At 46.4% G+C, this 27,895-nt stretch overlaps 2 protein-coding genes across 30 annotated transcripts in view; one reads left to right on the top strand and one right to left on the bottom strand.

Annotated features, from left to right (window-relative positions):
* The window catches only part of ATP6V1C2 (ATPase H+ transporting V1 subunit C2), a 61,064-nt gene extending 37,212 nt beyond the window's left edge, over positions 1–23,852 (bottom strand). For 6 of the 29 annotated variants that reach the window (XM_086325575.1, XM_086325578.1, XM_086325576.1 and 3 more), the window contains exons 1-3: positions 22,526–22,660; positions 21,331–21,485; positions 18,748–18,815 (exon numbers count right to left, since the gene is read on the bottom strand). In XM_086325575.1, coding sequence (XP_086181701.1) covers positions 18,748–18,815; positions 21,331–21,459 — 197 coding nt within the window. In that variant the 5' untranslated portion in view covers positions 21,460–21,485; positions 22,526–22,660. The other 23 variants (XM_086325577.1, XM_086325581.1, XM_086325571.1 and 20 more) reach the window with 14 other exon arrangements.
* LOC147362716 (uncharacterized) lies at positions 22,418–26,901 on the top strand. Its single transcript, XM_086328366.1, has 3 exons — positions 22,418–22,453; positions 22,546–23,324; positions 26,867–26,901. Exons 1-3 carry the CDS (start codon positions 22,418–22,420, stop codon positions 26,883–26,885), a joined length of 834 nt encoding a protein of 277 aa, XP_086184492.1. The 3' UTR covers positions 26,886–26,901.
* The last annotated feature ends 994 nt before the right edge of the window (positions 26,902–27,895 follow it).

Genomic DNA, 27,895 nt, shown 5'->3' with positions numbered 1-27,895 from the left:
AGGTGGATGGTGGCTCAAGAGCTGGGAGCACTGCCAGGCAGGTGTTCTGAGGTTTCTGTGTCCACCAACTAACCCTCCTGCAACCTGGAACTCATCTGACTGACCAGCATGCAGGGTCCCAGGGCTCTTCCAGGCATGGGGCTGTGGTTGGGAGAAGGCTGGCCTCACTAGACAGAAGTGGAGGAGGCCGCTGATCCCCATGCACCGGAGCCCACTCCCCCTCCCCGGGGCTCAAGCCCAGATGAGATGCTTCCTAAATGGCGTCTCCAGTACAGACCGTGCATAGCAGAGCATCCCCGCGGGCCACGCTTCCATCCAGGCACTCAGCTGGGCCATCTGTACCTACCTGCCTCGCCCCTGTTCTGAAGGAGGGACTGGGTCTCCTATACCCAGTTCCCTTGTAGGGACAGCGTGGCTATCAGGTTTCGAGGTAAGGAGCACAGGTCTACAGGGACACGAAAGAGGGTATCCACCCGACTCCAGGGTTTTCTGGATAATTCGGGCAGTGCAGGCTAGGGTTGGTCTAGTTTTCAGAAATGACCCCATGCCTGGGAGGAGAGGGCCAACGGGTAACAGGGAGGGCAGAGGCCATTTCCATAGCCTCTGACACAGAGGAAAACAGTGGCTCCATCTAGCGAGCTGTCCTGAGTCCTCAGGTAACAGGAGGGAGGGGGACAGGGCACAACTTTCTGAAAGAATGACCTAGCCCAAGGGGACAACATAAACCGATTAGAACCAAATGGGTCCAAGATGGCAGACAAGCTGACTTTAATTAGACCTTGATCCTCAATCAAGGTTTTTCCAGTAATCATGTATGGATGTGAGAGTTGGACTATAAAGAAAGCTAGCACCAAAGAATTGATGCTTTTGAACTGTGGTGTTGGAGAAGACACTTGAGAGTCCCTTGGACTGCAAAGAGATCCAACCAGTCCATTCTAAAGGAGATCAGTCCTGAATATTCATTGGAAGGACTGATGCTGAAGCTAAACTCCAATACTTTGGCCACCTGATGTGAAGAACTGACTCATTTGAAAAGACCCTGATGCTGGGAAAGATTGAAGGTTGAGGAGAAGTGGATGACAGAGGATGAGATGGTTGGATGGCATCACCAACTCGATCGACATGAGTTTAAGCAAGTTCTGGGAGTTGGTGATGGACAGGGAAGCCTGACAGGCTTCAGTCCGTGGGGTCACAAAGAGATGGATGTGACTGAGTGACTGAACTGACTCGCCCTCTGCGATAGCCCACACTCTGTCTGTGGAGTGTGCTTCTCTCCAAATCTGAATTAAATCCACTTCGTACCTATCACTTTATCTCTCACTGAATTTTTTCTGCAATGAGACATCAAGGATCAGAGCTTGATTAGGTCCTGAAAACCCAGGTACCGTGGGTTTTGGCTGGGTTTGCGTCCCAGCCACATGGGTTGAAGTCCCAAACTAAAGCCCACTCAGAGGACACATGTAAGATTCACCTGGCTCCACAGGACAAAGGAGGGGAAGCCCCAGGAGCTGAGCAAACAGGTTCAGGGAGGCTAAAAACTGCCCCGCCCCCTGCCTGCTTCCAGCCTCCCCACCCTGGTCCCTTCACTGGTGGCCGTACCAACCCTGCACCCTGCCTCTAAAGCAAGCCTCCCTCCTCCACACCAGCTGCTGTCAGCACACCAGGGGCTGTCGGGACCCTCTGTGGAAGACCCATACCCCAAACCTCCCCATACACAGAGCTACTGCCTGCAGCCAGACTGAGGCCCTGGGGAGAGAGGCCTAGAAGCTCCCACTCAAGCGGGCCCCCGCTGCTGACTCAGGGCCCCCCTCCCAGGGCACCTCACCCCCTCCTTTGTCTCTCCACTTCCTCCTCAGTCAGGGGACATGCCCCGCAGCAAAGTCATCAGGAAAATGTGAGCAGAGCAATTCAGTGACTTTGTTTTTAGAAACAAAAGATCCCCCGTGAGGCCTCTGGGAGGTCCCTGCTCTGGGGACTCTGGCCCCATTTACGGCTTACTGTGGATCCTATCCTCGCTTGACAGAAACTCTGAGTTTCAATAATGGATGGATATTCCCATCTTTAGAGCAATTCCATTCAGCAGAGTCACCCATCCCCTCCCCCATCACTCAAACCAGAACCTGCTCTAGCTTTGGGCACCTTGATTCTCCCACATCACAGCATAGACATTCTTTGTGTGTGTGTGTGAGTGTGTGTGTTAGTCACTCAGTTGTGTTGGACTCTGCGACCCCATGGACTGTAGCCCACCAGGCTCCTCTGTTCATGGAATTCTCCAGGCAGTAATACTGGAATGGGTAGCCATTCCCTTCTCCAGAAGCTTTTCCTGACCCAGGGATCGAACCCAGGTCTCCTGCATTACAGGCAGATTCTTTACCAGCTGAGCCATCAAGAAATTATTGGTCCTCTTCAAAAAGCCAACCTACCCTCAGAGAAAATTTGCCTTCTAGTGGAACATGGAGGGGGAAGGCTCCTTGTTCTGAATTGGTGCTAAAATGCTCTGAGGTCTTATAGGAGTAACTGGGCAGTTCTGCTAATACTTAGCTGATGATGTCTAAGTTCTGGAGAGTGCTACAAGTCAACCCACCAAGGGCTTCCCTAGTGGCTCAGTGCTAAAGAATCTGCCGGCCAACGCAAGAGACTGTTAGGTAGTTAGAATAGGAAACAGGAGTCCAGAATGGCCGTGGCTAAAAGACAAGGAAGTAAAAAGCCTGGAAAATAGATCAAAAGAAGGTCTGAAGACAGGAGTGAGGACCTCAGGTAGAACAAACAGCACTCCTGGCTAGCCCAATTTACATAGGGCAGGCCCAGGGTGGGAGGAAAAAACATATAAAAAGAGGAGCCAAAGGGCCAGGGACCCCCTCTCTTCTCTTCGAGCGTCTTTGGATCGGCATGCCCTCATGCCTCAAGGATGGATTTTCCTGCTATTTTCTAAATAAAATTGAGCTGTAACACAGACCTGTAACACTGATCTGTCTAAGAGCTATAACACAGTCTGTTCGAGACCTGAGAGCTATAACAGGGTCTGTCCGAGAGCTATGACACGCTGTGGGCTCTAACGTTCATGGCTTCAAATTTTTGTTGAGACAAGACAGAACCGAGGAGAAGGAGAATACACTCGCCTGACATCCATAGGCAGAGGGGCCTGACGATGTCTAAGTTCTGGAGAGTTTGCTACAAGTCAACCCCACTAAGGGCTTCCCTAGTGGCTCAGTGCTAAACAATCTGCCAGCCCACGCAAGAGACGAAGGAGACTCAAGTTCGATCTCTGGTCTGGGAAGATCCCACATGTTGTGGAGCATCTAAGCCAGAGCGCCACAACTACTGAACCTGTGTCCTAGAGCCCGGAGTCACAACAGCTGAGCCCAAGCACTCCAGAGCTTGTGCTCCACAAGAGAAGCCACTGCAATAAGAAGCCCACGCTGCAACAAACAGCCCCCACTCTCAGCAACTCGACAGAAGCCCAGGCAGCAGTGAAGACCCAGCACAGGCAAAAACAAATAAATTCAAACCATTTTAGAAAGTCACCCATCAAGCAGCCCAGTCATCGTGCCCAACCGCAGGGATCCCAGGACTCACAAGTGAAGAGTGTCACCAGAATGGTGCAACCCACAGCCCTCCCAGAAGACACCAGGGCGACAGCAGAAGGGCAGATCACAAATGGGAGGATAGAAGACTCAGAACTGCCTGTAAGTGTGCTTACTCAAGCTGGTGATCGAATAAATCCATACTCAAACAATCACACATCATTTTCATTTTGCCAGGGAAATGAACAATGGTTTCTAAAGGCACTCAATTGACAAGGGTCTGATGAAACGACCTGTTCTTGCAACCTCTCTGGAAAACAATTTAGCAATATATACAAACAACTTTAAATATGTCTCCATCCCCTGAATCAGTAATTCCACTTTCGGAAGTGCAACTTTAGGAGGTAACCAAAAATGAAGACAGAGATTTATGCCAAGATGCTAATTAAGGTGGTAATTATAGTAGAATCATCTGTGCTTGATTACCATAAAAAATAAAATGAAACAAGCCCTCCTCCCCCATTAAAAATCCTTAACATTAGAGTCATGGGAGTATGACCATAACATAATCTGCCCACCCAGAATCACTGCATGGAGTCACAGCTGGAAGGGCCTTTAGGGACCAAGGTGAGGTAGGGACTTGCCTAAGATTGCACAGCTCCATGGGAACTGACCAGGACAGAAACAAGGCCTCTAGGACAGCTTGATCCTCCCTGGGAGGGGACTGCAATGGGTACTGGGTTTTCTTTGAGACAACATTCTGGAATGTGATGGAGGCAATGGCTGGACTGGGCTTCTCAGGTGACTCAGTGGGTAAAGAATGCACCTGTAATGCAGGAGACACATGGTTCAATCCCTGGGTCAGGAAGGGCCCCTGGAGGAGGGCATGGCAACCCACTCCGGTATGCTTGTCTGGAGAATTCCCATGGACAGAGGAGCCTGGTGGGCTACAGTCCATGGGGTTGCAGAGTGGGACACGACTGAAGAGACTGAGCATGCATGCAATGGCTGGACTACCTTGTAAACACACTAGAGATGAATGAATTTCATACCTTAAGGGAGTGAATGTAACAGTGTGTGAATTATACCTCAATTAAAAAAAAAAAAGTCTCAGCCTTGTTCTTGGCTTCCAGGGTAGAGACCCAGCCTGGAGAATGTCAAGGACTGGTTTGGCCCCTTATGCTGGATATTGTCACCTTCCCCAGAGTTCCTTGGCTCCACCCTCTTCTTTCCCATCACCACTATATTTTAGCTACCAGAAATCAGCCCAGGCCCGGCCCTGGGTCACTGTCCTAGGCAGGTCATGCTGTCTTTGTCCAGATTTCCTCCAGCACCCAACTCTGGGCTTTCTTTGCCTCTCCCAACCCAGCCTCCAGGTGTCCATCCCTCCTACGGCAGCCAGGGGGATCTCTAAAAATACACATCTTTGCATGCCATTGTATTGCTTAAACTCTACCAGTGATTTCCCAAGAAGTTCAAATATTGACGTTCATACTCCTTAGCAGAGTTTACAAGAACACCCCGCCCTGTCTGGCCTCCTTTTTCTCCACCCTCCTCCTCTCCCTTGCCCTTCCCAGGCCAGCCTTCTGGAGCCACTTGGATGCTACTAACTCTTTCTAACAGCCCAAGTGCCCCTTCCTCAAGGCAAGGCACCCCTAACAAGTACAGTCAGCATTGGCAAACACCCCCACCCAAAACTGGTTGCTTTCTGCACTCAGCAAAAAAACATACTGCGCCCGCTAAGCACCAGGCACTGTTACGGGAAACAGTAGTGAACAAACAGACCACAGCTGCTGCCCTCGTGGGGTTGACACCAGGAACCTCCCTCCTCCATATACATGATCACCATGCAAAAGTGCTCTGGTCGCCACTAAGCAAAGAGATCTCTGAAAGTTTATTACTCCCGCTATCGTCAGCTGCTGCAAAATACAGGGGCTCCGAGAAAACACACAGATGACCAGCAGATCCTGGCTGCCCAGCTGGACAAGTGCCTGAGGATGTGAAGCAGGACATCAGCCCAGCGCTCCTCAGAGCCACTGGGCTCCCTGTCTTTCCTGCTTCACTCATGTCCCACCTAGGATCCAGATGGCCTCTTTACTCCTTCACCTCATCTCCCAGAATGTGACCTTTGGAAAGAATGAGCATTTCTTTAAATAAAAAAAAAATCAGTATTCTTGAGAATTCCCTGGTCCAGTGATGAGGACTGCCTCCATACTTCCACGTAAGGGGGAAAGGGTTCGATCCCTGGTTGGGGAACTAAGATTCTGCAAGCTGTGGCATGGTAAAAAAAAATTAAAATGAAAATCAGTATTCCTTATTTATACAAAATAGTATTCAATGCAGCTGTTATTTCAAGCTTAGTCCAAGCAAGGGGGCCACGCCCTGGGACTCCATGATCTGATCTGGCCCTCCTCCAAGCCATACCCATCCCCCAGGGTCAGGAAACGATGCAAAGGTTTAAGGGTCACAGTCTGGGTAGCAAGATCCTAGCTGCCTCAAGGGGTAAGTATTTACCCAAAAGAAATGAAAATTTGTCAATACAAAAATAGCACATAATACATGGGTATTCACAACTTAAACAGTCCAAAACTGGAAATCTTCCAATGGGTAAATAAATAAACTATGGTTTACCTATGAAATGGAATACTACTCAGGAGTAAAAAAAAAAAAAAGGAAACATTAATATACATACTGCAGCACAGAAAAATCTCAAATAATGAAGCAGAGTGGAAAAACCAAACCAAAAAAAGAATACTCACCATATTATTCCACAAGGTCTAAAATATGTGTGCACTCTTACGGTGGTAGAAAGCAGATTAGTGTTGAAGGAGGAGATGCAAAGAGCTTCTTAGGGTAACAGATATGTTCATTACCTTGACTGTGGTGATGGCTTCACTGGTGTATATATGTCAAAACTCTTCATTCAAACTGTACAGCTTAAAAACCTGCCATTTATTGCACATCATTTATGTCTAAATAAAGCCACTTAAAAAAAAAAAAAAGCCCACACTACATTGAGGCAGCATTTCTTACCTACCAGGTTCGTAACGATCCCAAAATTTGACAGCACACTTCATTAGAAAGATTGTAGGAAAATGGGGGACTCTTAATTCCACTGCTAATGGAAATTCAAAATGGTCAGAGAAATCTGATAACGTCCATTAAAATTACGGAGCCATCTGACCCAGGACCCAGCAATTTACTTCCAAGAATTCATCCTGGAGATACACATGCATAATTGTATGTGCAAAGGAATGATGCAGGAGCAAGATTATACCCTGCGGCACTGTTGGTAACAGGCCCCCTTCTCCATAAAAGTGAATAAGCCAAGTGTCCACCTCTAGGGCTGACTAATAAACCTCCCCCACGTGGAATGCATGGTAGTTTAAAACCAAGAAGGTTCTCTATACACTGATGGAGAAATCTCTCCCAGGATATACTGTTAAGTGAAAAAGAACCAAGATGCTAAACATGTGGATTATGACTTTGTATTTGAAAGTGTGTTAGTCACTCAGTCATGTCTGACTCTGTGCGACCCCATGGATCCCACAGGCCCATCAGGCTCCTCTGTCCATGGGATTCTCCAGGCAAGAATACTGGAGTGGGTTGCCATTTCCTTCTCCATTGTATTTGAAAAGGGAAAAAATAAAAATATATGCTGGAATTTGCCTCTACTTGCATAAAGAAGCATCAGAAATGTATCCAAGCAATTCATAAAGCGGCTTCCTAAGCAGGGGCTGGGGAGGGCTTGGATGGGCAGGGTTTAAGGGAGACTTCTCATGTAAAACCTTTTATATTGTTTTGCCTTTGATACATGTGAATGTATTACCTGTTCAGAAAACAAAAACAACCTTGTTATAAAGGTTGTTTTAAATATAAATATCTATATTTATATTAAAAGATATTTTATATTTTAAATATAAATTTAGAATCCCTGGCCTTAATACTTCCTAGAAGTATGTCAGGATCCAATGGGCTAATAGCCATATAAATGCTATTGATAACACAGGTCCTCAAAGTCAGAAGCCCACCTGACTCAGGATTACAATGACTACTTCCTTAAAATGCAGATTCCTAGGTCCTACCCTAAATGAACCTAATCAGCATCCCTGGAGGTGGTGCCCCAGGACCCATAAATTTTTCAGGTTCCCCAGCGGATAGAACAGGTGCTAGAAGAGATGGCCCACTACCGTGAGATGGACGTGTACCCAGTAAATATTGACTCAGCACCGGCTCTGTGCCAGGCTCCGCTCTAGGAGATACACACAGAAATACCACCCCTGTTTCCTTAGGGCAGATATTCCATTAGACACACAAACAAGGAGAGTATTAAATAGTGGTGCTTTCCAGGTGGCGCTTATGGCAAAGAACCTGTTTACCAATGCAGGAAGTTCGATCCCCAGATCAGGAAGTTCGACCCCCAGATCGGGAAGATCCCCTGGAGAAGGAAACAGCAACCCACTCCAGTATTCTTGCCTGCAGAATCCCACAGACAGAGGAGCCTAGTGGGCTACAGTCCATGGGGTCGCACAGAGTCAGGCACGACGGAAGTGACAGCATGCATGCACACGTGGAAGGCAGAGAATTAAAATAAAGGACCTAGAGGGACTCGGCCTCTGGAGGAGGTGACATTCTAACTGAGATGGGATGAGGTCAGGGTCCCCCCCCGCACCGTCTTCAGTGTGGAGTGGCAGGTGGGGGCCTTGTAGGCTGGGGGAACGGGTTGTGCAAGACCAGATGGAGCCAGCATCATGGGAGGTGATTGGGCCAGTGAACCTTGAAGGCGACACCCAGGATCCGATAGTTAGGGGTCTGGGAGCCAGTCAAGTGTATGTGTTTTCTACTGTGGGCACTGGAAAACCACGAGGGGTCTTCCAGCAAAAAAAAAAAAAAAAGTCACATATTGTTTTTTAAAAAAGATAACTGGGGCTGCTGTGTGGGCAGTGATGAAAAGCGGGCAGGAGACACATCAAGGGGTTGTTGCAAAAACACAGAAGGCATTGAAGGTGAACTGGAGGAAGGCAGAGCAGTGGATGGATACAGGACAGGTTTGGGAGGCGTAGGCCATAGGGCTCAGTCCTCACTGGGGTCTCAAGGGGATGGTCAGAAACGAGATGCCCAGACTGTTTGTTTGAATACAGGTGCCTGGACCCCAGGAGCCTTTGACTGAGGTGAGAGAGACCACAAAAGAGGAGAAAGGACATATATAAGCTGTCCATCAAGAATGACATGAAGCCAGTGCCCAAAAAAGAACCATTTAAAGCTGCCCCTGAAGCCCCTGAAAACAAGTCTCGTGAAGAGTGTGATGTGGACAGGGCCGGGCTGAGGTCTGGAGAACCGTTGCGTCATGGCTCCCAGGAGCTGGCCCGGGTCTAAAATGAAAGGGCCTGATGCTATATTTCCCCTCCAGAGAGTCACCCTGTGAGTTTCACAGCGTTGCTTGAGGCTGGCGCTTGCCTCCTACACAGAAATCAACAACCCTCCTTCCCTTCAGGTGACTTCTGGCTTGGTGAGAGCTGCTGGGAGCTGGCTGGGGGGCTGTCAAAGCAGCGACTGTCCCAGCAGGGCCTGAAGGAGGAGAGAGAGCCAGGGCAGGAAGGCAAGAAGTTAACCGCCATCTGCCCAGAAGAGAGAGAAGCAGACTGACCAGGTGAAGGCCTGATGCTCATCAGCTAAGTGGCTGAACTCTGAGAACATCAGGGTTCTCATCTAGAACATGGTGAGGATCCATGAGGGAACACAGAAATGGTGGTGGTGGTTTAGTTGCTAAGTCGAGTCCGACTCTCACGACCCCATGGACTGTTGCCCACCAGGCTCCTCTGTCCAAGGGATTCTCCTAGCAGGAACACTGGAGTGGGTTGTCATTTTCTTCTTTTTTTTTTTTTTTTCATTTTCTTCTTCAAGGCATCTCCTCAACCCAGCGAGGGAACCTGCATCTCCTTCATTGGCAGGCAGATCCTTTACCACTGAGCCACCAGGGAAATGGAAGGCACCTAACACAGTGCCTGGCATATGGCATACAACAGGCAACCAGAGCATTCAGTTCAGCTCAGTTGCTCAGTCGTGGCTGACTCTCTGCGACCCCTGTGACCCATGGCCTCCCTGTCCATCACCAACTCCCAGAGTCTACCCAAACCCATGTCTATCAAGTCGGGGATGCCATCCAACCATCTCATCCTCTGTCATCTGCTGCTTCTCCTGACGTCAATCTTTCCCAGCATCAGGGTCTTTTCAAATGAGTCAGCTCTTCACATGAGGTGGCCAAAGGATTGGAGTTTCAGCTTCAACATCAGTCCTTCCAATGAACACCCAGGACTGATCTCCTTTAGGATGGACTGGTTGGATCTCCTTGCAGTCCAAGGGACTCTCAAGAGTCTTCTTCAAAACCACAGTTCAAAAGCATCAATTCTTCGGTGCTCAGGTTTCTTTATAGTCCAACTCTCTCATCCATACATGACCACTGGAAACACCACAGCCTTGACTAGATGGACCTTTGTTGGTAAAGTAATGTCTCTGCTTTTTAATATGCTGTCTAGGTTGGTCATAACTTTCCTGCCAAGGAGTAAGCATCTCTTAATTTCACGGCTGCAATCACCATCTGCAGTGCTTTTGGAGCCCCAAAAAATAAAGTCTGACACTGTTTCCACTGTTTCCCCATCTATTTGCCATGAAGTGATGGGACCAGATGCCATGATCTTAGTTTTCTGAATGTTGAGCTTTAAGACAACTTTTTCACTCTCTTCTTACACTTTCATCAAGAGGCTCTTTAGTTCCTCTTCACTTTCTGCCATAAGGGTGGTGTCATCTGCATATCTGAGGTTATTAAGATTTCTCCCGGCAATCTTGATTCCAGCTTGTGCTTCTTCCAGCCCAGCGTTTCTCATGATGTACTCTGCATATAAGTTAAATAAGCAGGGTGACAATATACAGCCTTGACGTACTCCTTTACTGATTTGGAACCAGTCTGTTGTTCCATGTCCAGTTCTAACTGTTGTTTCCTGACCTGCATATAGGTTTCTCAAGAGGCAGGTTGGGTGGTCTGCTATCCCCATCTCTTTCAGAATTTTCCACAGTTTATTGTGATCCACACAGTCAAAGGCTTTGGCATAGTCAATAAAGCAGAAATAGATGTTTTTCTCGAACTCTCCTGCTTTTTTGATGATCCAGCGGATGTTGGCAATTTGATCTCTGGTTCCTCTGCCTCTTCTAAAACCAGCTTGAACATCTGGAAGTTCACGGTTCATGTATTGCTGAAGCCTGGCTTGGAGAATTCTGAGCATTACTTTACTAGCATGTGAGATGAGTGCAATTATGAGGTAGTTTGAGCATTCTTTGGCATTGCCTTTCTTTGGGATTGGAATGAAAACTGACCTTTTCCAGTCCTGTGGCCACTGCTGAGTTTTCCAAATTTGCTGGCATATTGAGGGCAGCACTTTCACAGCGTCATCTTTCAGGATTTGAAATAGCCCAACTGGAATTCCATCACCTCCACCAGCTTTGTTCATAGTGATGCTTCCTAAGGCCCACTTGACTTCACATTCCAGGATGTCTGGCTCTGGGTTGTGAAGATCTTTTTTGTACAGTTCTTCTGTGTATTCTTGCCACCTCGTCTTAATATCTTCTGCTTCTGTTAGGTCCATACCATTTCTGTCCTTTATTGAGCCCATCTTTGCATGAAATGTTTTCTTGGTATCTCTAATTTTCTTGAAGAGATCTCTAGTCTTTCCCATTCTGTTTTTTTCCTCTATCTCTTTGCATTGATCGCTGAGGAAGGCTTTCTTATCTCTCCTTGCCATTCTTTGGAACTCTGCACTCAAATGGGTATATCTTTCCTTTTCTCCTTTGCTTTTTGCTTCCCTTCTTTTCACAGCTATATGTAAGGCCTCCCCAGACAGCCATTTTGCTTTTTTGCATTTCTTTTTCTTGGGGATGGTCTTGATTCCTGTCTCCTGTACAATGTCACACACCTCTGTCCATAGTTCATCAGGCACTCTGTCTATCAGATCTAGTCCCTTAAATCTATTTCTCACTTCCACTGTATAGTCATAAGGGATTTGATTTAGGTCATACCTGAATGGTCTAGTGGTTTTCTCCACTTTCTTCAATTTCAGTCTGAATTTGGCAATAAGCAGTTCATTATCCGAGCTACAGTCAGCTCCCGGTCTTGTTTTTGCTGACTGTATAGCACTTCTTCATCTTTGGCTACAAAGAATATAATCAGTCTGATTTCGGTGTCAACCATCTGGTGATGTCCATGTGTAGAGTCTTCTCTTGTGTTGTTGGAAGAGGGTGTTTGCTACGACCAGTGCATTCTCTTGGCAGAACTCTATTAGCCTTTGCCCTGCTTCATTCTGTACTCCAAAGCCAAATTTGCCTGTTACTCCAGGCAACAGACTTTGACTTCCTACTTTTGCATTCCAGTCCCCTATAATGAAAAGGACATCTTTTTGGGGTGTTAGTTACAGAAGATCTTGTAGGTCTTCATAGAACTGTTCAATTTCAGCTTCTTCAGCATTACTGGTTGGGGCATAGACTTGGATTACCATAATATTGAATGGTTTGCCTTGGAAACGAACAGAGATCATTCTGTCGTTTTTGAGATTGCATTCAAGTATTGCATTTCGGACTCTTTTGTTGACTATGATGGATACTCCATTTCTTCTAAGGGATTCCTGCCCACAGTAGTATATATAATGGTCATCTGAGTTAAATTCACCCATTCCAGTCCATCTTAGTTCACTAATTCCTAGAATGTCGATGTTCACTCTTGCCATCTCCTGTTTGACCACTTCTAATTTGCCTTGATTCGTGGACCTAACATTCCAGGTTCCTATGCAATATTACTCAAAGCATGGAGCCTAGCAAAACAGGGAAGTGACAACCAGAAGCATCCCCAGACACTTCTCTGGGGACTCAAGACCAGAACAATATAACAGAAGCACCAGAGAACATCACAGGGAGTCATAACCATCACAGACTTTTGTGATTCAGCAATAAGAGTAGCAAAGTGCACCAAGATTAGAAACATAAACATCGGTTATGGAAATCATTGATACTGTTGCACCAACAGATATATATCAACTCTATACAAGGAAAACTAGAGACAACATCCGTATAAGGCATCCATATAGGCACCCATATAACACGTAGAAAAAGCAGCAAAGAAAACTTCAAATTTCCAAAGATAGAAATAGCACTTATCTCATTTTTTTATTCTCTAACAACAAAGCAACAAAAGTACAAAACAAAAACAGAAACAACAACAAAAAAAACTCAACAGTCTAGAAATTTTATAATATTGCATAACACATAGAAAAAAATTGATAATGAAAATTCCATATGCCAACAATTATGTAATATGCCGAGAAAAATCCATTACCTTAAACATCACAGAATGAAACAAAAAGAACATAAATGAACGCAGCACATAAACCAGTTATGTTTGCAGAAAAGAGCAAGAAAACAAACCCAAACAAAACAAGAGGAAGGAAGATAAATGCAGAAATGTGAAAATTAGAAATCGTAAGAGTGTAAGATTGATTTTTAAAAATTGAGGAAAAAAAGCTGCTTCTCATAAAGAGTGAGATAGGTAAACTGTTGGATGATGGCCTTGTCAAAGAAAACACCAAAAAAAAAAAAAAAGAGAGAGAGAGAGAAATTAGCAGAGACTATCACAAAACACAAAAGTAGCTGATTCTATGCAAATAACTTGGAAAAGTCAACAATGTGGATTATTTTTGAGGAAGATGAAAATTTACCAAAATTGATACACTTCTCCCAAAGAGGAAACTTGAAAATCATGGAAATTTGGAGGAACAGAACTACTCCTAAAAGTGCAGTAAGCCCCAATACCTCAGAGTGACGTATTTTAAACTTTCCAGAAACGGATCATCCCGTCACCATTTAAAGCAACAGTTCTCAGTCTCAGCACCGAGACCAGCAGCATCAGAATCACCTGAGAACTTGCAGAAATGCAGATTCTGAGGTCCCGCATCACAGCTACTGAATCAGAAATTCTGGAAGGAAAGCCCAGAATCTTCCATATGATTCTGACCCACACGGCACTCTGAGAGCCCCTGTTCAAATGTGCTGCACCCAGGGTAGTCTCCAGCAGCACCAGTATCACTGGGGAGCTGGGAAAAAATGCAGAATCCTAGGCTCAGCCCATGCTGAGTTGGACTCTGCATTTTGCCAAGATCCCCAGGGGACTCAGGTGGCTGAGCTTCCCAGGTGGTGCTAGTGGTAAAGAACCTGCCTATCAGTGCAGGAGACCGAAGAGATGGGGGTTCCATCCCTGGATTGGGAAGATTTCCTGAAGGAGGGCATGGCAACCCACTCCAGTATTCTTGCCTGGAGAATCTCACGGACTGAGGAGCCTAGTAGGCCACAGTCCATCCGGTTGCAAACAGCTGGACACGACTGAAGCGACTTAGCACGTCTACAACTCTAGGCCAGGGCTGTGCAATAGAAACAGAACTGAACCAGATGTACCATATAAAATTTCTAGTAGCCACATTTTAAAAAATAAAAGAAACTAAATTGATTTTTAAAATATATTTTATGGACTTCCCTGGTGGCTCAGTGGTAAAGCATCTGCCTGCCAATGTAGAAGACACAGGTTTGATCCTGAATTGGGAAGATCCCCTGGAGAAGGAAATGGCAACCCACTCCAGTATTCTTGCCTGAAAAATTCCATGGACAGAGCAGCCTGGCAGGCTACAGTCCATGGGGTCGCAAAGAGTTGGACATGACTTAGTGACTAAACAACAAAACACAGATCAACAGACTGACCATTAATGGGTGAGTTGTTGAATTTGGATCAAAGGTCTATTCCCCTCTACTCCCCCAGCCCACCCAGTTCTTTCCAGAACCTTCTGTCTGGGCATGTTTCCTCATCTGGAACATGAAAGAGTTAGATTAGATCTCTAAAGACCTTGTCAGCTCTAATATTCCAGGATTCTTTCTTCTGTTCATTCATTCAGCTGGTTTTCAGGAGCTTACAGTCTAGCTGGGAAGACAGTCTTCCAATGATGCCACAAGAAAATATACAAGGGCGCCATGGAGGGTGTTATGAAGGAGGGGACAGGTGTGCTCATTGGTACTGGGTTGGCCAAGAAGCTCATTCGGGTTTTTCTGTACCATCTTACAGAAAAACCCAAATGAAATTTTTGGCCAGCCCAATACTAGTAGAGTCTGAAGGTGGGGGCTGAGGTTGGGAGAAGAGTCTGGGGGAGCTGAAAGGGGGGAAACAGGCAATAACAGGGAGAGTAGAATGTGGGGAAGGCTAGCCATTCCAGGGAGCAGGAAGTCAGCTCACATGCAGTAGGACGACCGAGCCCTGAGGAAAGCATAAACAGGCATTCAGCTGTTATTTGTCCAGCCAATCTAAGCTGCGTCAATGCAGATAATCTTGACCTGATATTCTTGCAGGGGCAGAGAAGAGAAGTTTGGGTAATATATTTTGTTTGTCTCTGCTGCTGCTGCTGCTAAGTCGCTTCAGTCATGTCCGACTCTGCGACCCCAGAGACGGCAGCCCACCAGGTTCTGCCGTCCCTGGGATTCTCCAGGCAAGAACACTGGAGTGGGTTGCCATTTCCTTCTCCAATGCATGAAAGTGAAAAGTGAAAGTGAAGTCACTGAGTCGTGTCCAACTCTCAGCGACCCCATGGACTGCAGCCTACCAGGCTCCTCCGTCCATGGGATTTTCCAGGCAAGAGTACTGGAGTGGGGTGCCATTGCCTTCTCCATGTTTGTCTCTAGAATGCCCTTTGAAGAGCTGACTCTCTAAGACCTGCATCACTAAACAGACATCCACACTTGGATATGGAATCTTTCATCAGCCAGCCCGCACAGTCAGCTTCACAGAACCATGTGGTTAAAGAAAATCCACCAGTGACTCTGCAGACCAGGTAATGCTCTCAGGGGCAGGTGACAGTTACCAAAGCACCAAAGAAACTCATGAGGTGCCTCTGACAGCCCAAGTGCCAGTGAAATGTAATACCTTAACCAGCACCACAAAACAGGCTAAGATACTGAGAAGACCTCAGATAGAAAAGGAAAAAAAAAGGGGAGGGGAGGAAGGAGGGCTCTTTCAAAGGGAAAATCATTTGGTTTCTCAAATGTTCGTGAATCAAAATGTAAACACAGGGTAAATTACCAAAGACGGTACGGGGCAATCAATCAAAAATAAAAGGAAGGCTCCAGTAAGCAAGCAAAAGCTGCCTTCCAGCTACACGGAAAAACACTCTAGTGCCCCAGGTAAATAAATAATAAAAGGATGTGGAAACAGTACACCTTGAAAACTCCTGATCCTACTCTGCTCTCCTAACCAGAAGCAGTGCTGACGGGTTCATGCTGCCTGGGTTACATTCCCGGCTAGCCTTTATTTATCTAATAATACTTGCGTCCTTCTGACTGAAGCTGATCTTTGTATTTTATCAGTGTTTCCCATTATTTTACCCCAAGCTCCAGCATTAATCCCCAAACAAAAGTTATCTGACCTCTAGACTGGATGAATGCTAGAAATAAGAATTTCAGGGTATTCAGTCCACACCACTTTTCTTCTCCTGATAGGAAGGCTCTTGGGAATATGTACCCACAAGGAAAAAAATACAACAAGGCACAGTGATTTTCATTCTGCCATACCTCACTCTGTTTATATATTAAAAGAAAAAACTCTTTCATTCATTCAGATGCTGTTTCACAATTACAGCCTTAATCTGCCTTGCTCATTATTTTCTTAAACACAAGTCATTTGTGTAACCAATAGGCACAGGATAAAACTCTAATACTTACTGAAAAAAACCAAACCAAAAAACAAAAAAGGAAAGTGGAAGTGATAATAATCTAAGGTCACAGAATTTTATGAGAGGTAGAAGGGGCTCTGGTGAATAAGGAAGAACTTAAGGACATGCACCTTTTTAAGGAAGAAAACTGGTAGCAAAGGTCTAGAAAAATTAAAATGTTGACTAGCTGTCATTTCTATAGCAGGCCTAGGAACATTTCACACTTTTCCTTTCTTTTTTTCTTTTTTAACAATTTACTCTCCTTAGGCCAATGCTGCTGTACCTTCACTGCACAGCATCCTGCTGTTTGTCAGGGCTGCCAATAAAAGGCATCGCCAGCCCAGGAGAGGGGGCCAGGCGCCTCAGTATTTGTTAGACCCACCTCCCCATGGGGTGGAGCAGCCGTCGAAAGGAGCCGATATTAAGGGACCAACCCACTTGTTTCTTGGATGTCAGTGATTCTTAGAACACGTCCCGGGATTTGATCACTCTTGATTCAACATGATTTGACTCCCCTTCACTCTTCCCTGAAAGCACAGAGATGATCACTACTATCCCATTTTACAGACGAGGAAGGTGAAGGTTTTCTTTCTCGAGAACTGTGAGCTACAAACTGCCTGATGATTAGGATTGCCTTTTTGTGGTTAGTCCAACATCCCACGCAGAGCAAGATGTTACTAACAAAGGGCTTCTTTTTATTCTTAGGTGATGGGTGGCTGAACAGGAAGTAGAACACAGAAAATGTAATTTCTAGCCCATGGCACCAAGCTACAGATCAGAAACCTCTAGTATGATCACTAGAAATCCTAGTTCTCAATTTCCATTAAAATGAATCAGAAAAGGCCATAGCATCCAAATCACCATTCCCCTGAGAAGGTAATAAAAGCACATGTCCACAGTCCCTGAACATAGGCAACTGTGGGTGGCTCAATGGTAAAGAATCCACCTGCCAATGTTGGAGGCATGGGTTTGATCCCTGGGTCGGCAAGATCCCACATGCCTGGGAGCAACTAAGCCCCCGTGCCATGAGTACCGAGCCTACCCGCTGCAAGTACTGAAGAACCTGTGCTCCGAAACAAGAGAAGCCAAGGCAATGAAAAGGTCTTGCACTGCAACTAGAAAATAGACCCGACAAGCTGCAAGTAGAGAAAAGCCCACGCAGCAGTGAAGACCCAGCACAAGCCAAAATAAATAAAATTAAAAAAAAAAAAGGAAACCCTCTACAGAGGATCAAGCAGCCAAAACCTGGTCTCCCTTGGACATGCAGAGTGGTAGGTGTATGCCCTGGCCCCTGAAGACTCTTCTGTCACCTATTTCATCCGTATTGTTCTTAGAACCAAGTGCAAACGGTTGTTAAACCACAGAGTTTCATCTACACGAAGACAAGGTAGTATTATTATTTAAAACCTACCTGAAAGATAAATTATGGCAACTCCATCTGGTGTAACATTATAGCGGACTAGTTAATGGTGAGATCCAAAGTACAACGTACAAAGGGAAAAGCATGTAAAATGTGTGAATCCCATGGACAGAGAAGCCTGGTGGGCTACCGTCCATGGGGTCAAAAAGAGTTGGATGTCACTTAGTGAATTAACAACAATAATGATCTAAAATATTTCCCAATGATTATGTACCAGATTTGTAATAATTTTTTAAAATAAATGATTTTAAGGTTCTAAAATAATTATCCCACTCCTACATGCGCACAAAGAAGTACAAAAAAGGAGGGTCATTACAGCGTTGTTTACAATAGCAAAACACTAGAAAACTTAAATGTCCATCAATAGGAAAATTCAAATAAATTAGGTTACATTTAGTCAAGGTAATACAGCCATTTTTTTTTTAATAATTATGGGCTGACATGAAATTATCTCTAAGAAATGGGATTCAGGGCGGGGAAACAAGGTGCAGGATATATGCTATCGTTTGTATAAAATTATTTTTAAGAATATGCTCACATTTATGGGTACAGGTACAGACTGTCTCTGAAGGCTTTCCTAAAAATTATAATAATATTGCCTTAAAAGAGGGAAAACAAGAGGACAGGAAACTGGAAAACAGGTGAGAAGAAAGCAGATTTTACTGGACAGCTTTTCTTTGTAATTTGAATTTTTAATGATGTGCATGTGCATATGTTCCTACAAAAACCAACCCAAACCAAAAAAAAAAAAAAAAAAACCCAAAAAGCTTTTGGCGGGGGTAAGCTGCATCATATTTTTCTAAGTGTTTCAGCACCTTATTCCATAGTCCTTTGAATGGCAGCCCCCTCAAAAAACATGCTGCCTGAGCAAGCAAATCTCCTCAAGGTCTCCAGCACCCTCATGAAGACCCACCCAGCTCTTCCTGTGACGTCCAGGGCCAGCCAAAGCAAAAGCACTGTGTCTTCTGACAACATTGGCACATTCTCACTTGTATGTAGTAAATAAGAAATATTTTACCTTTCAGCAAAGATATCAAGCTTCGCCAGCTCATCAGAGAGGCCGACAAGGGAATCCAAGGTCCCCACCTAGAAAGATGGGAGAGCAGTCAGGGGCTCAGACTTTGTAGCAGAGGGGTGGGGGGGTGCCCTTTCAACTCCAGGGCAGGGAATTCTCTAACTTCCATCCTGGCTTAGTTTTCCTTGGTCAATGGTCAGACTGGAAACCGAGAAGGGCTCTCAAGAGAAACCAGTGGATTTGGGAATATTACTGTTATTACTATTATTTTATTTTTCGGCCAAGAGGATAAACTGTCATTTCAGCCACAGGAAGGAGTGACTATGTGTCCCGGTCTCAGCTGACTTTCCCCTAAGAATGGAAGTCTGGGGGACTCCCCTAGCAGTCCAGTGCTAAGACTCCACACTCCCAATGTTGGGGGCGCAGGTCTGAACCCTGGTTGAGGAACTAAGATCCCACATAACTGAGTGGGATAAAATTTTTTTTAAAAAGACAGAAAAAGAGAAAGACAGTCTGCTCTTCAGGGGATTAATCCTCAGAGCTGAGGAAAAGATGTGACAAAAAGCCAATCAAGGAAGTTACCATTTCTGAAAGCCTTTCTCCTCCAAGTTAGTACGGCCAAGCCTTCTGTCTGGCCCTCTCTGCTGTTATTAACAATGACCTTTCTGGGGCAAGCCCAGCTTTTCCTCCCGCTCTCATTTAGGAAAGTCCTTTTCTTTTCAGGATAGATTACTTATGATGACCTGTTTCTTCATGTGGAAATTGCTACCGTGTCCAAAATTGTGTTTAAAGGTCTACTCACAGAATCAGAAGGAAAAAGTTCGTTCTCACATCCTCAACCACTCATCAGACATTGAGAAGTAATTAGGAAACCATGAAGCCTGGATATTCCTAGAAGTGTTATTCCTTTTCAAAGGACTTGATTTTAAGTAACTTTAGGCAGAAGTCATGTCTTTTTTAAATCTTTGTACCCTTGGGCTAATACAATGCCTCACATGTAGTAAGTAAGCAATGAGTGGATGCTTCATTTACTAAGCTTCACATATGTGACCATGGGCAAACAATGGCAGGCTGGAAAAATCAGCAAGAAATGGGCTTAGAAGCCAATGTTGCTGCTTAACAGTTCCACAGCCCCAGTCTCCTTCCTCAGCCCGTCCTGATCTATAATGTGGGAGTGGTGACGATGCACTTAAAGATGTTGTGTACAGGCCTCCAGTGTACTGGTCCGTAAACTCTAGCAAATGCAGTAGCCTCATCAACAAGGATGCAGCTCTTTCACCAGAGAGGCAAACTGAGGTTTAAAAGAGGATTATATAGCAATTCACTAAAAGAACTGCCTCTGGGAGCTTAGCAACATCCCTCCAGAACCTGGGGCTTCCCAGGTGTCGCTAGTGGTAAAGAACCTGCCTGCCAATGCAGGAGACATAAGAGATGCAGGTGCGATCCCTGGGTTGGGAAGATCCCCTGGAGGAGGACATGGCAACCCACCCCAGCATTCTTGCCTGGCAGGCTACAGTTCATGGGGTTGCAAAGAGTCGGACAGGACTGACTGTTAGCACACACGCACTCCAGACCCCAAGAGATATTTGTAGGGCAGAAAGACTGCCTTACACTTCTTCTCTTGGAGGAAGCATGGCAAACAGTCTACTCTTTTTGAAGTTAAGAAGACTACACAGGGACTTCGCTGGTAGTCCAGTGACTAAGACTCCATGCTCCCAATGCAGGGGGCCTGGATTCAGTCCTTGGTCACGGAACTAAGATACCATTTGCCACATCTAAGAGTTTGCTCATTTGAAAAAGACCCTGATGCTGGGAAAGACTGAAGGCGGGAGGAGAAGGGGACAACAGAGGATGAGATGGTTGGATGGCATCAATGACTCAATGGACATGAGTTTGAGTAAACTCCGGGAGTTGGTGATGGACAGGGAGGCCTGGCGTGCTGCAGTCCATGGGGTCGCAAAGAGTCGGACATGCCTAAGCGACTGAACTGAAGAGTTTGCTAAAGATCCCACAGCGTAGCCAAATAAATAAATTTTTAAAGGATTACCAAATTTATTTTTTTTTACGATTTCACATCTTGATCCTGTCATGTCTGTTTCATTTTAAAATCTCTTTCCACCATCTACGCAGTTATCACTGAACCTCCTTCCTTCTCTCTCCACCAGAACCAGAGGGATGCTGGATTGCCCATCTTGCTCCCAGCCCAAGAATGCAATCAAGGATGAACATCTCCAAGCCTGCACATTTAAACCATGTTGGTTTTCTTAGATGTTGAAGACAGAAAGGATCTGAGAACAACTCCTGAGGACCCAAGTGTGTAAGACACCCTTTCTATCTTTTGAAGACAAGCCACACCCTTGTCTCCTGCTCATTCTGTCCGTGGCTCTGTGTCCACAGTTACCACAGTTAATTTGGGACTGTTCATGAAGCCCCCACCCAGGCCAGTCCCATCCGGACCCCCCTGTCCAGCCTCACACCCAGGCTGAACCTTAGCGTTGTTGGCTTTGATATATTTTTTCTTCTTGGCTTTCCAGAAGACACCCACCCCAGCCCATGACCTCCTTCCTCCTCCCCAGGAAATTGTACCTTGAAGTCAGGAATCGTGAATTTGGTGTTATAAGACAGGTTAGACTTGGAGGTTACTGTGTTCATTCTCTCCAGGGCTTGTAAATTTTCCTTATCTCTGGGGGCAGAAATTAACCAAAACTCCGACATGTTTCCAGTCTTCTTTGATCCAGCTACTAACCAGGACCACAGCAACACACACAAACAGAAAGAGGAGGAAACAAGAGTCAAATATCTCTACCAGTTCACCACTCCCTTCCCTCAAAATTAATCCTCTCCGCTTTTCCCACTTCCCATTTGTTCCTTCTCTGACCTTCCAGTTTAGATTCTATAGCTCCAAGGACAGCCATGTGCCCCAGGCTTATCTCCACCTGGAAAGCCCTCGGGTCTTCACAAAGACTCCCAAAAATCCTCCTTCCCTCGGGTGATTCTGACTGGTTTTGAGGGGAGGAGGAGGAGGACTGCGGTTTCTGTCTCTCCTATTTCAGAGAAAGACCCACACCAGATATCACAAAGCCGGGGACAGTAGCCTGGGTTTGGGCACCTCCTGGACTATTTTTCTCCCTTTCCTGGGATGCAGGATGGGAGGGGGGGCCGTGGGGGTTGCGTGTGTGTGTGCAAGGATGCAGGAACCAGACAGGAGGCACTTCCACAAAGGGCAGCCTGGGCAAACCCAGATCTTAACGGATCAACCTTGACATTGAAGCTAGTTTTAAAAGACTTCAAGGGACTTCTCTGGTGGTCCCGTGGCTAAGATTCACGCTCCCAGTGAAGGGGGGTGCGGCAGGGGCCTGGTGAACTATGCTGTATCTAAGACCCAGTATAGCCAAGTAAATACGAAAAAAAAAAAAAAAAAGACTCCAGAAAAACCTCTCTTTTTGTAAACTAAGGTTGGGGGGGAGGGAAAGAGAGGGGACTATTAAAGTCATTTTTCCGCAAGACTAGGTGTCTATTCTGCAGAGGTGGGTAACATGCTGAGAGTCTGGTTGGAAGTTTCTGTCCAGCGTCTAAAGTCGATTCGTTCTGTTCATTCAAACGTGTGCACACCCACACCTTTCTCCCCTCGGCTTGTTCTTCCCTTCCATCTCCTCCCAAAGCAGCTCCCGGGATGGCCACGAAAAACCCCTGGATAATAATAGCCAGAGTCCCATCGTGCAGGCTCTTCTGGTCGACCCCAGCCTCCCTCCACTCCAAGACAATCTTCACCCCTCCTAACCTCGAGCACACCGAACGCAGTTCCTTTCGCTTTCGATCGCTGATGGCCTGGGGACAAACTGGCCCCGAGGAGATGCCACCTGCCCTGGCCCCTGGGAGGGCACAGCAGAGGCGCCAGCTCCCGGGTTCCCACGGAGAAAACTCGTGGAGGCCGCGCGTGGGCCGAGGAGGAGCAGGGACCAAGGACCAAGGGGACGCGGGCAGCGCGCTCTGGTCCCCCGGGTCGCGACGCGCGCCCTCTCCCCTCGCCGCCTCGGCTCCCCGAGCCGCCGCGCGTCCTTACCGGGAGCCCGCGGGCCGCGCGAGCACACAGCGGGCGGGCAAGGGGCCGAAGCGCACGGCCGGCTCCCGGGAGGCAGCGGCTTCTGCGCGGCGCCCCGCCCTGAGCTTTTATCCGAGCGGCAGGCGGCTCCCGCCCCGCCGGGTATTTGCATACCCGGCAGTCCGCCTCCAGCCGCCGCCGAGGCCGGGGGCGCGGGGCAGCTGGGGCCACCGTGCCGCGCGAGGGGGAGGCGGATCTGTTCCCTTCACGTCTTGGCCAGATCCCCGATCCCCGATCGCCTTGGGCTGGGGACCGGCGGGATTCTGGAGAGCATCAGACGGGGGTCCCAACCCCGCGACGGAGCAGAGCGGAAGACCGAGAGAAACACGGGAGGCGCTGGGGACCCGGACACCTGCCCTCCCCGCGTCTCTCCACCCTCTACTCCATCCCTGGACAGCAACCGGAGACCGGGTCTCAAGGGGGATCACCAAGAGACAGAACTGACCTGTCTGTTGGTGTCTGGAAAGCGCCACGACAGGTTCGTATATGTTTTGGAACACTCACCTGGGCAGAGGAACAGTCTTGCTCTGGACGTGGGCGTGAGCTTGCCCTCGGTTGCCAAGGAAACTGTCCACCGCAGGGCGCGCCCACCGGACTTGACCGCCTTTGTAATTGCAGTGACTATAGTAGGAATTTATCAATAAAACTACAGCGTAGTACCGCGGCTTGAGCTCATAATCCGTGCTGTTTGAAAACAAGAGAGGGAACCCCCCAAAACTTAACGTGTGAATGTTTAAAGAAAAACAAAAACACCTCTAAGAATTCATTTTCTCTGGAGGCTAGGAGGAAACTATACTGCATCCTTCTTCGTGCATGGTCTTTTCAGTGGTTTCTGGGAAAGATTAAAATCTCCAAATTATTTTTTAGTGGGGAGAGGATGTTGAAGAAATTTCAGTGTGTCCCTGAGTGTGGGCTCCCCCTTGCCACCTGAAGTTAGCCAGACTGGCCACCTGCTACAGGGAATGCTTTCAGACCACTGGAAAGAAGCCTAAGGCATAGGAGCCCCAGATGCAGGATGGAAAGGTGAGTTTTAAGGTCACAGCAGGTGGCCCTGCAATCCTATTGTGGAGCTGGGAATGGCAGGTCGGAACTCCCAGCAGCTGTCCACTGCATCATCGTGATTGGGACATGCAGGCACATTAGTCAGTCCTTGCGACATTTCCTCCCAAGGGAGGACACCTGAAACCAAGGATGAGGAAACCCAGTGTGTACAGGAAGGTTAAGTGGCAATTCCAGGGAAGGAGTGGCCTGGTTGGACATTGATGTGGGATCTTGTATTTTGGACTTTATCTGGAATGCCATTCTTTCCAGCCAGGGAAGACAGATCCCTTAGAGTCAGGCTCCCCTGGTGGCTCAGACAGTAAAGAATCTGCCTACAAGGCAAAAGACTTGGGTTCGGTCGCTGGGTCAGAAAAATCCCCTGAAGAAGGGAATGGCAACCCACTCCAGTATTCTTGCCTGGAGAATCCCATGGACAAAGGAGCCTGGTGGGCTTCAGTCCATGAGGTTGCAAAGAGTTGGACGTGACTGAGCAACTAACACACAGAGTTGGGAGCAGACCTCTTTTATGAACAACAGCATCAATGCCCACAGATGTTGCCGGAATTGCTGGTGTCACATGACTGACAAGTGGCAATGCTGTGAGTGGAACTCAGGCCTCTGATCCAAACCCCATGTCCTTCCGACTGCTCCCAGAAAGCCTGCAGCCTGGTCCTCACTGTGAGAACCTGTGCTTTCCATCTCAGTCCAGGTTTTCCCATCCTTCCTTGTTCAGAGACCTGGCTTCTCAGAGATTGGGCAGCGTATTTAGAAGTGTCCCCAACTTTGCTTATGAATCCTTTTCTTTTTATAAATCTGATTTCCTCTTTTTTGGTGAAATAAAAGTCTGACATGAATTAACTCCAGGATATCTGATTAAGAAAAGAAAAAGGACTGTAGTCTTGCTCATCTTACTCAGAATCTGCAATCTTTCTGGTCTTTTGCATCTATTTAAAAAAAAAAAAAACACTTAATTATTTAGTTATTGTTGGCTGTGCTGGGTCTTCGTTGCTGCGAAGGTTTTCTCTAGTTACAGAGAGCAGGGGCTATCCTTGGTTGTGGTGCTTGGGTTTTCATTGCCATGGCTTCTCTTGTTGAGAGTACAGGCTCTAGAGCTCGAAGGCTATATTTCCACAATTTAAAAATAACCACTGTTAACATTCAAATTGCCTCTGTTATTTTTTTAAATATATATTCATATATACAAATATGGGCTTTAGGACATGACTGAGGTTATATGTTATACATAAAGTTTGGCATCCTGCTATGGATTGCTTTTTGGAGATAAAAATAAATTTATCAGTCTATGTTATCACTAATTTACCACACCAGAACTTGAGTCAGATACATTTGATTTCAAAGGCAAATAAAGAGATCTTGCTGAACAACTTACATCTTAAAGAAAAAAAAGAGAGAGAGACAGAGACAGAAACAACTCTTGTCTTGCCCCAGGGCTTTTTGATTTGCAGTTTTCAAGACAGTATATGTACTTATCCATTTTGAATCAAGGTGTTATTCTCCTGTTTCTCTATAAAGTGAGATCACTCTTTAACAGAAAGAGAGAGGCATCAACCAAAAGTTGTAGAGCCTGATCCTTTAGGATATTGTGAAGTGAAAGTCGCTCAGTCGTGTCCGACGCTTCGCGACCCCATGGACTATACAGTCCATGGAATTCTCCAGGCCAGAATACTGGAGTGGGTAGCCTTTCCCTTCTCCAGAGGATCTTCCTAACCCAGGGATCAAACCCAGGTCTCCCACATTGCAGGCAGATTCTTTCCCAGCTGAGCCACAAGGGAAGCCCCCATTAGATTATTAGGAGATTATTAGCATTCCCATCCCATACATCAATAGAACAAAAGTGGTTTCCTTCCATATATTAGCCTGAAGCAGCATTTACACCCATGTTCAAATTCTCCACCCCCACTCCCAAAGTCTCTGAAAGCTGCACTAAGTTGAAGTGCCTTGACCAACATTTATAAAATACCCCCAGGTTACGAAAATAAAAATAGGTTTATAGACACAGTTCTGGAAGAACCCAGGTTGCAACCCAGGTTAAAGAATGCTATCTCTTCCTGGGAAAAAAAAGGCTGGGGAGGAAATGCCATCAGCCTTGAATCATCTCTAGCGTATTATGAATTTGGCTTTGGCTAAATATTCCAGAAGTATTTCTGCAGCTGTCACTAGCTGTGCACTGAGCCAGCTAAATCATGCAGAAGGGAACAGTCCCATCAGGTTCGGGAACTAGGACAAGGCTGGTCTTTTTGGTCTGTTGTCCACTGGCCTCTCCCACTTGGTGCCCTCTTCCTTACTGGATGGAGACAACCCTTCTCAAAGATGCATGATTCCACCTGCAATCGGCTTGGGTGATTTTTTTAGACTTTGCTGAGAAGGATCCAGGGAAGTTTTTCTGAAGGGACAGGTCTCTAGAGGAGAAAAATGCAAGCCCAATTGTCCCTGGAGTGTCAGCATGGTGTTGTAGGAAGAGATTAGGCTTTGGAATCAGATAATCTGATAAACTGCTTAACCTCGCTGAGCTACAGGGTTCCTATGTTTAAAAAGGAGGGCAATTATGCTTGCCTTTCAGGCCTGCTCTGAGGATGAGAGAAAATAGTGTTCGAAGCACCACAGTCGGAGCCTGAGAACCAGCTGTGCTCAGTAAACATTCCCTTCATCTCTCACTCCCTCTGCTTTCTTAGAAGGTCTCTAGGGGTTTATGTTTGGCATATTATTTGCCATTATGTTTGTATAGTATAAGAATCCCTTGTTATTGCCCAACATTTTTCTCTAGGGACTCAGAGTACTTTGATCTTCATTTTGTCATATAGCCAATACCCTTGTGATTTTAAGGACAGCATCCTGATGGTGTTCATTGTTTTTCTTGAAGAAAATAAGGCCTAGGAATTCTCATGATTCCTTTACTCAAGTACACAGAGATAAGTGTTCATTTCATTTAACAAGTTTTTTTTTTATTTTTTTCTCCAGTATCTTCCAGCCTCCGTGAAGTTTGCAAAAATAAATCAGTTTTCAGACCCGTGGTAGAGCAAAACAAGCATGGTAAACAGAATTTCGAGCTGTCCCAACTCATGAAGCTATGAATACAAAACACGGAGCAGGATGTGGCACATGCATAAAAATGAGATATAAACATTCAAGAAGTGCCATGATCCTCATTTTACAGATGAGGAAACAAGCCCAGGGAGATTAAGTGAGTCAACTGAGAGCACAGTCAACGGCAGGCCTGGGACCTGAACTCCATTCTTCTGAGTGTTACACAATATCTAAATGACTCCTCCAGCCCAGAGAAGCAGCTTCTAACACACTATGTGGAGTTCAATTCCTGGCTCTTCCACTCATCAGCCAAGTGAACTTGCACAGTTAGGGCTCAGGGGGCTGTAAAGTGGGGATAATAATCGTTCCTGTTTTATAACTTTTTTCTGAAGAGTAAACAATAGGGCTCAGCGACTGGTCCGTACCAGTCATCGCTCAAGGTGTGCTCTGAGTATCAGCCACCTTAAAAAGCACCTCTCTCTTCTTGGCCTCTTTTTCTCCTTTTGTTTCTCATTTTCAAGTTCCTTTCCCCCACTCCTGGGTTCTTTTGGAAGATCCTGATTCTGCCCAGTTGTAAACACGTGACCCATCTGTCACTCCTGCGTTCAGTCACTTCTAACATGTCTTTGATGCAGTTAATCCCGGAGGAAGGAAGGAGTGGCCAGTGCTTGAGGAGGAGTCTCCCAGCTCCAGCAAAGAGAACCCACCATTGTTTCAAGCTCTGCCTTGGACTTGAGAGGATCTGACCTCAAGTCTCCAGTTCTGTCATGGATCAGCTGTGCCCTTTCCAAGTACAAGCTCCTGTGGTCAGGTTTCCTCACCTATAAAATGGGGACATCAAGGTCCTGTGGTTTTCCTTGTGTATGTGCTTCATTGCTCAGTCGTGCCCTAGTCTTTGCAACCCCCTGCTCTGTAGCCCGGAGAAGGCAATGGCACCCCACTCCAGTACTCTTGCCTGGAAAA

The sequence above is a fragment of the Bos grunniens genome, chromosome 11 (assembly GCF_055505025.1).
Source record: "Bos grunniens cultivar Pamir isolate PY7600 chromosome 11, Bosgru_T2T1.0, whole genome shotgun sequence".
NCBI lineage: Eukaryota > Metazoa > Chordata > Mammalia > Artiodactyla > Bovidae > Bos > Bos grunniens.
The sequence above is the reverse complement of the archived record's forward strand: the minus strand, read 5'-3'. Positions and strand labels throughout refer to the sequence as shown.

Bases quoted from the DNA above. Each gene is read 5' to 3' on its own strand.
- LOC147362716 (XM_086328366.1), top strand. From the start codon at position 22,418: ATGGCCACGAAAAACCCCTGGATAATAATAGCCAGA. The intron at 22,454-22,545 runs GTCCCATCGTGC...CACCGAACGCAG, and splicing joins CCTGGATAATAATAGCCAGA to TTCCTTTCGCTTTCGATCGC.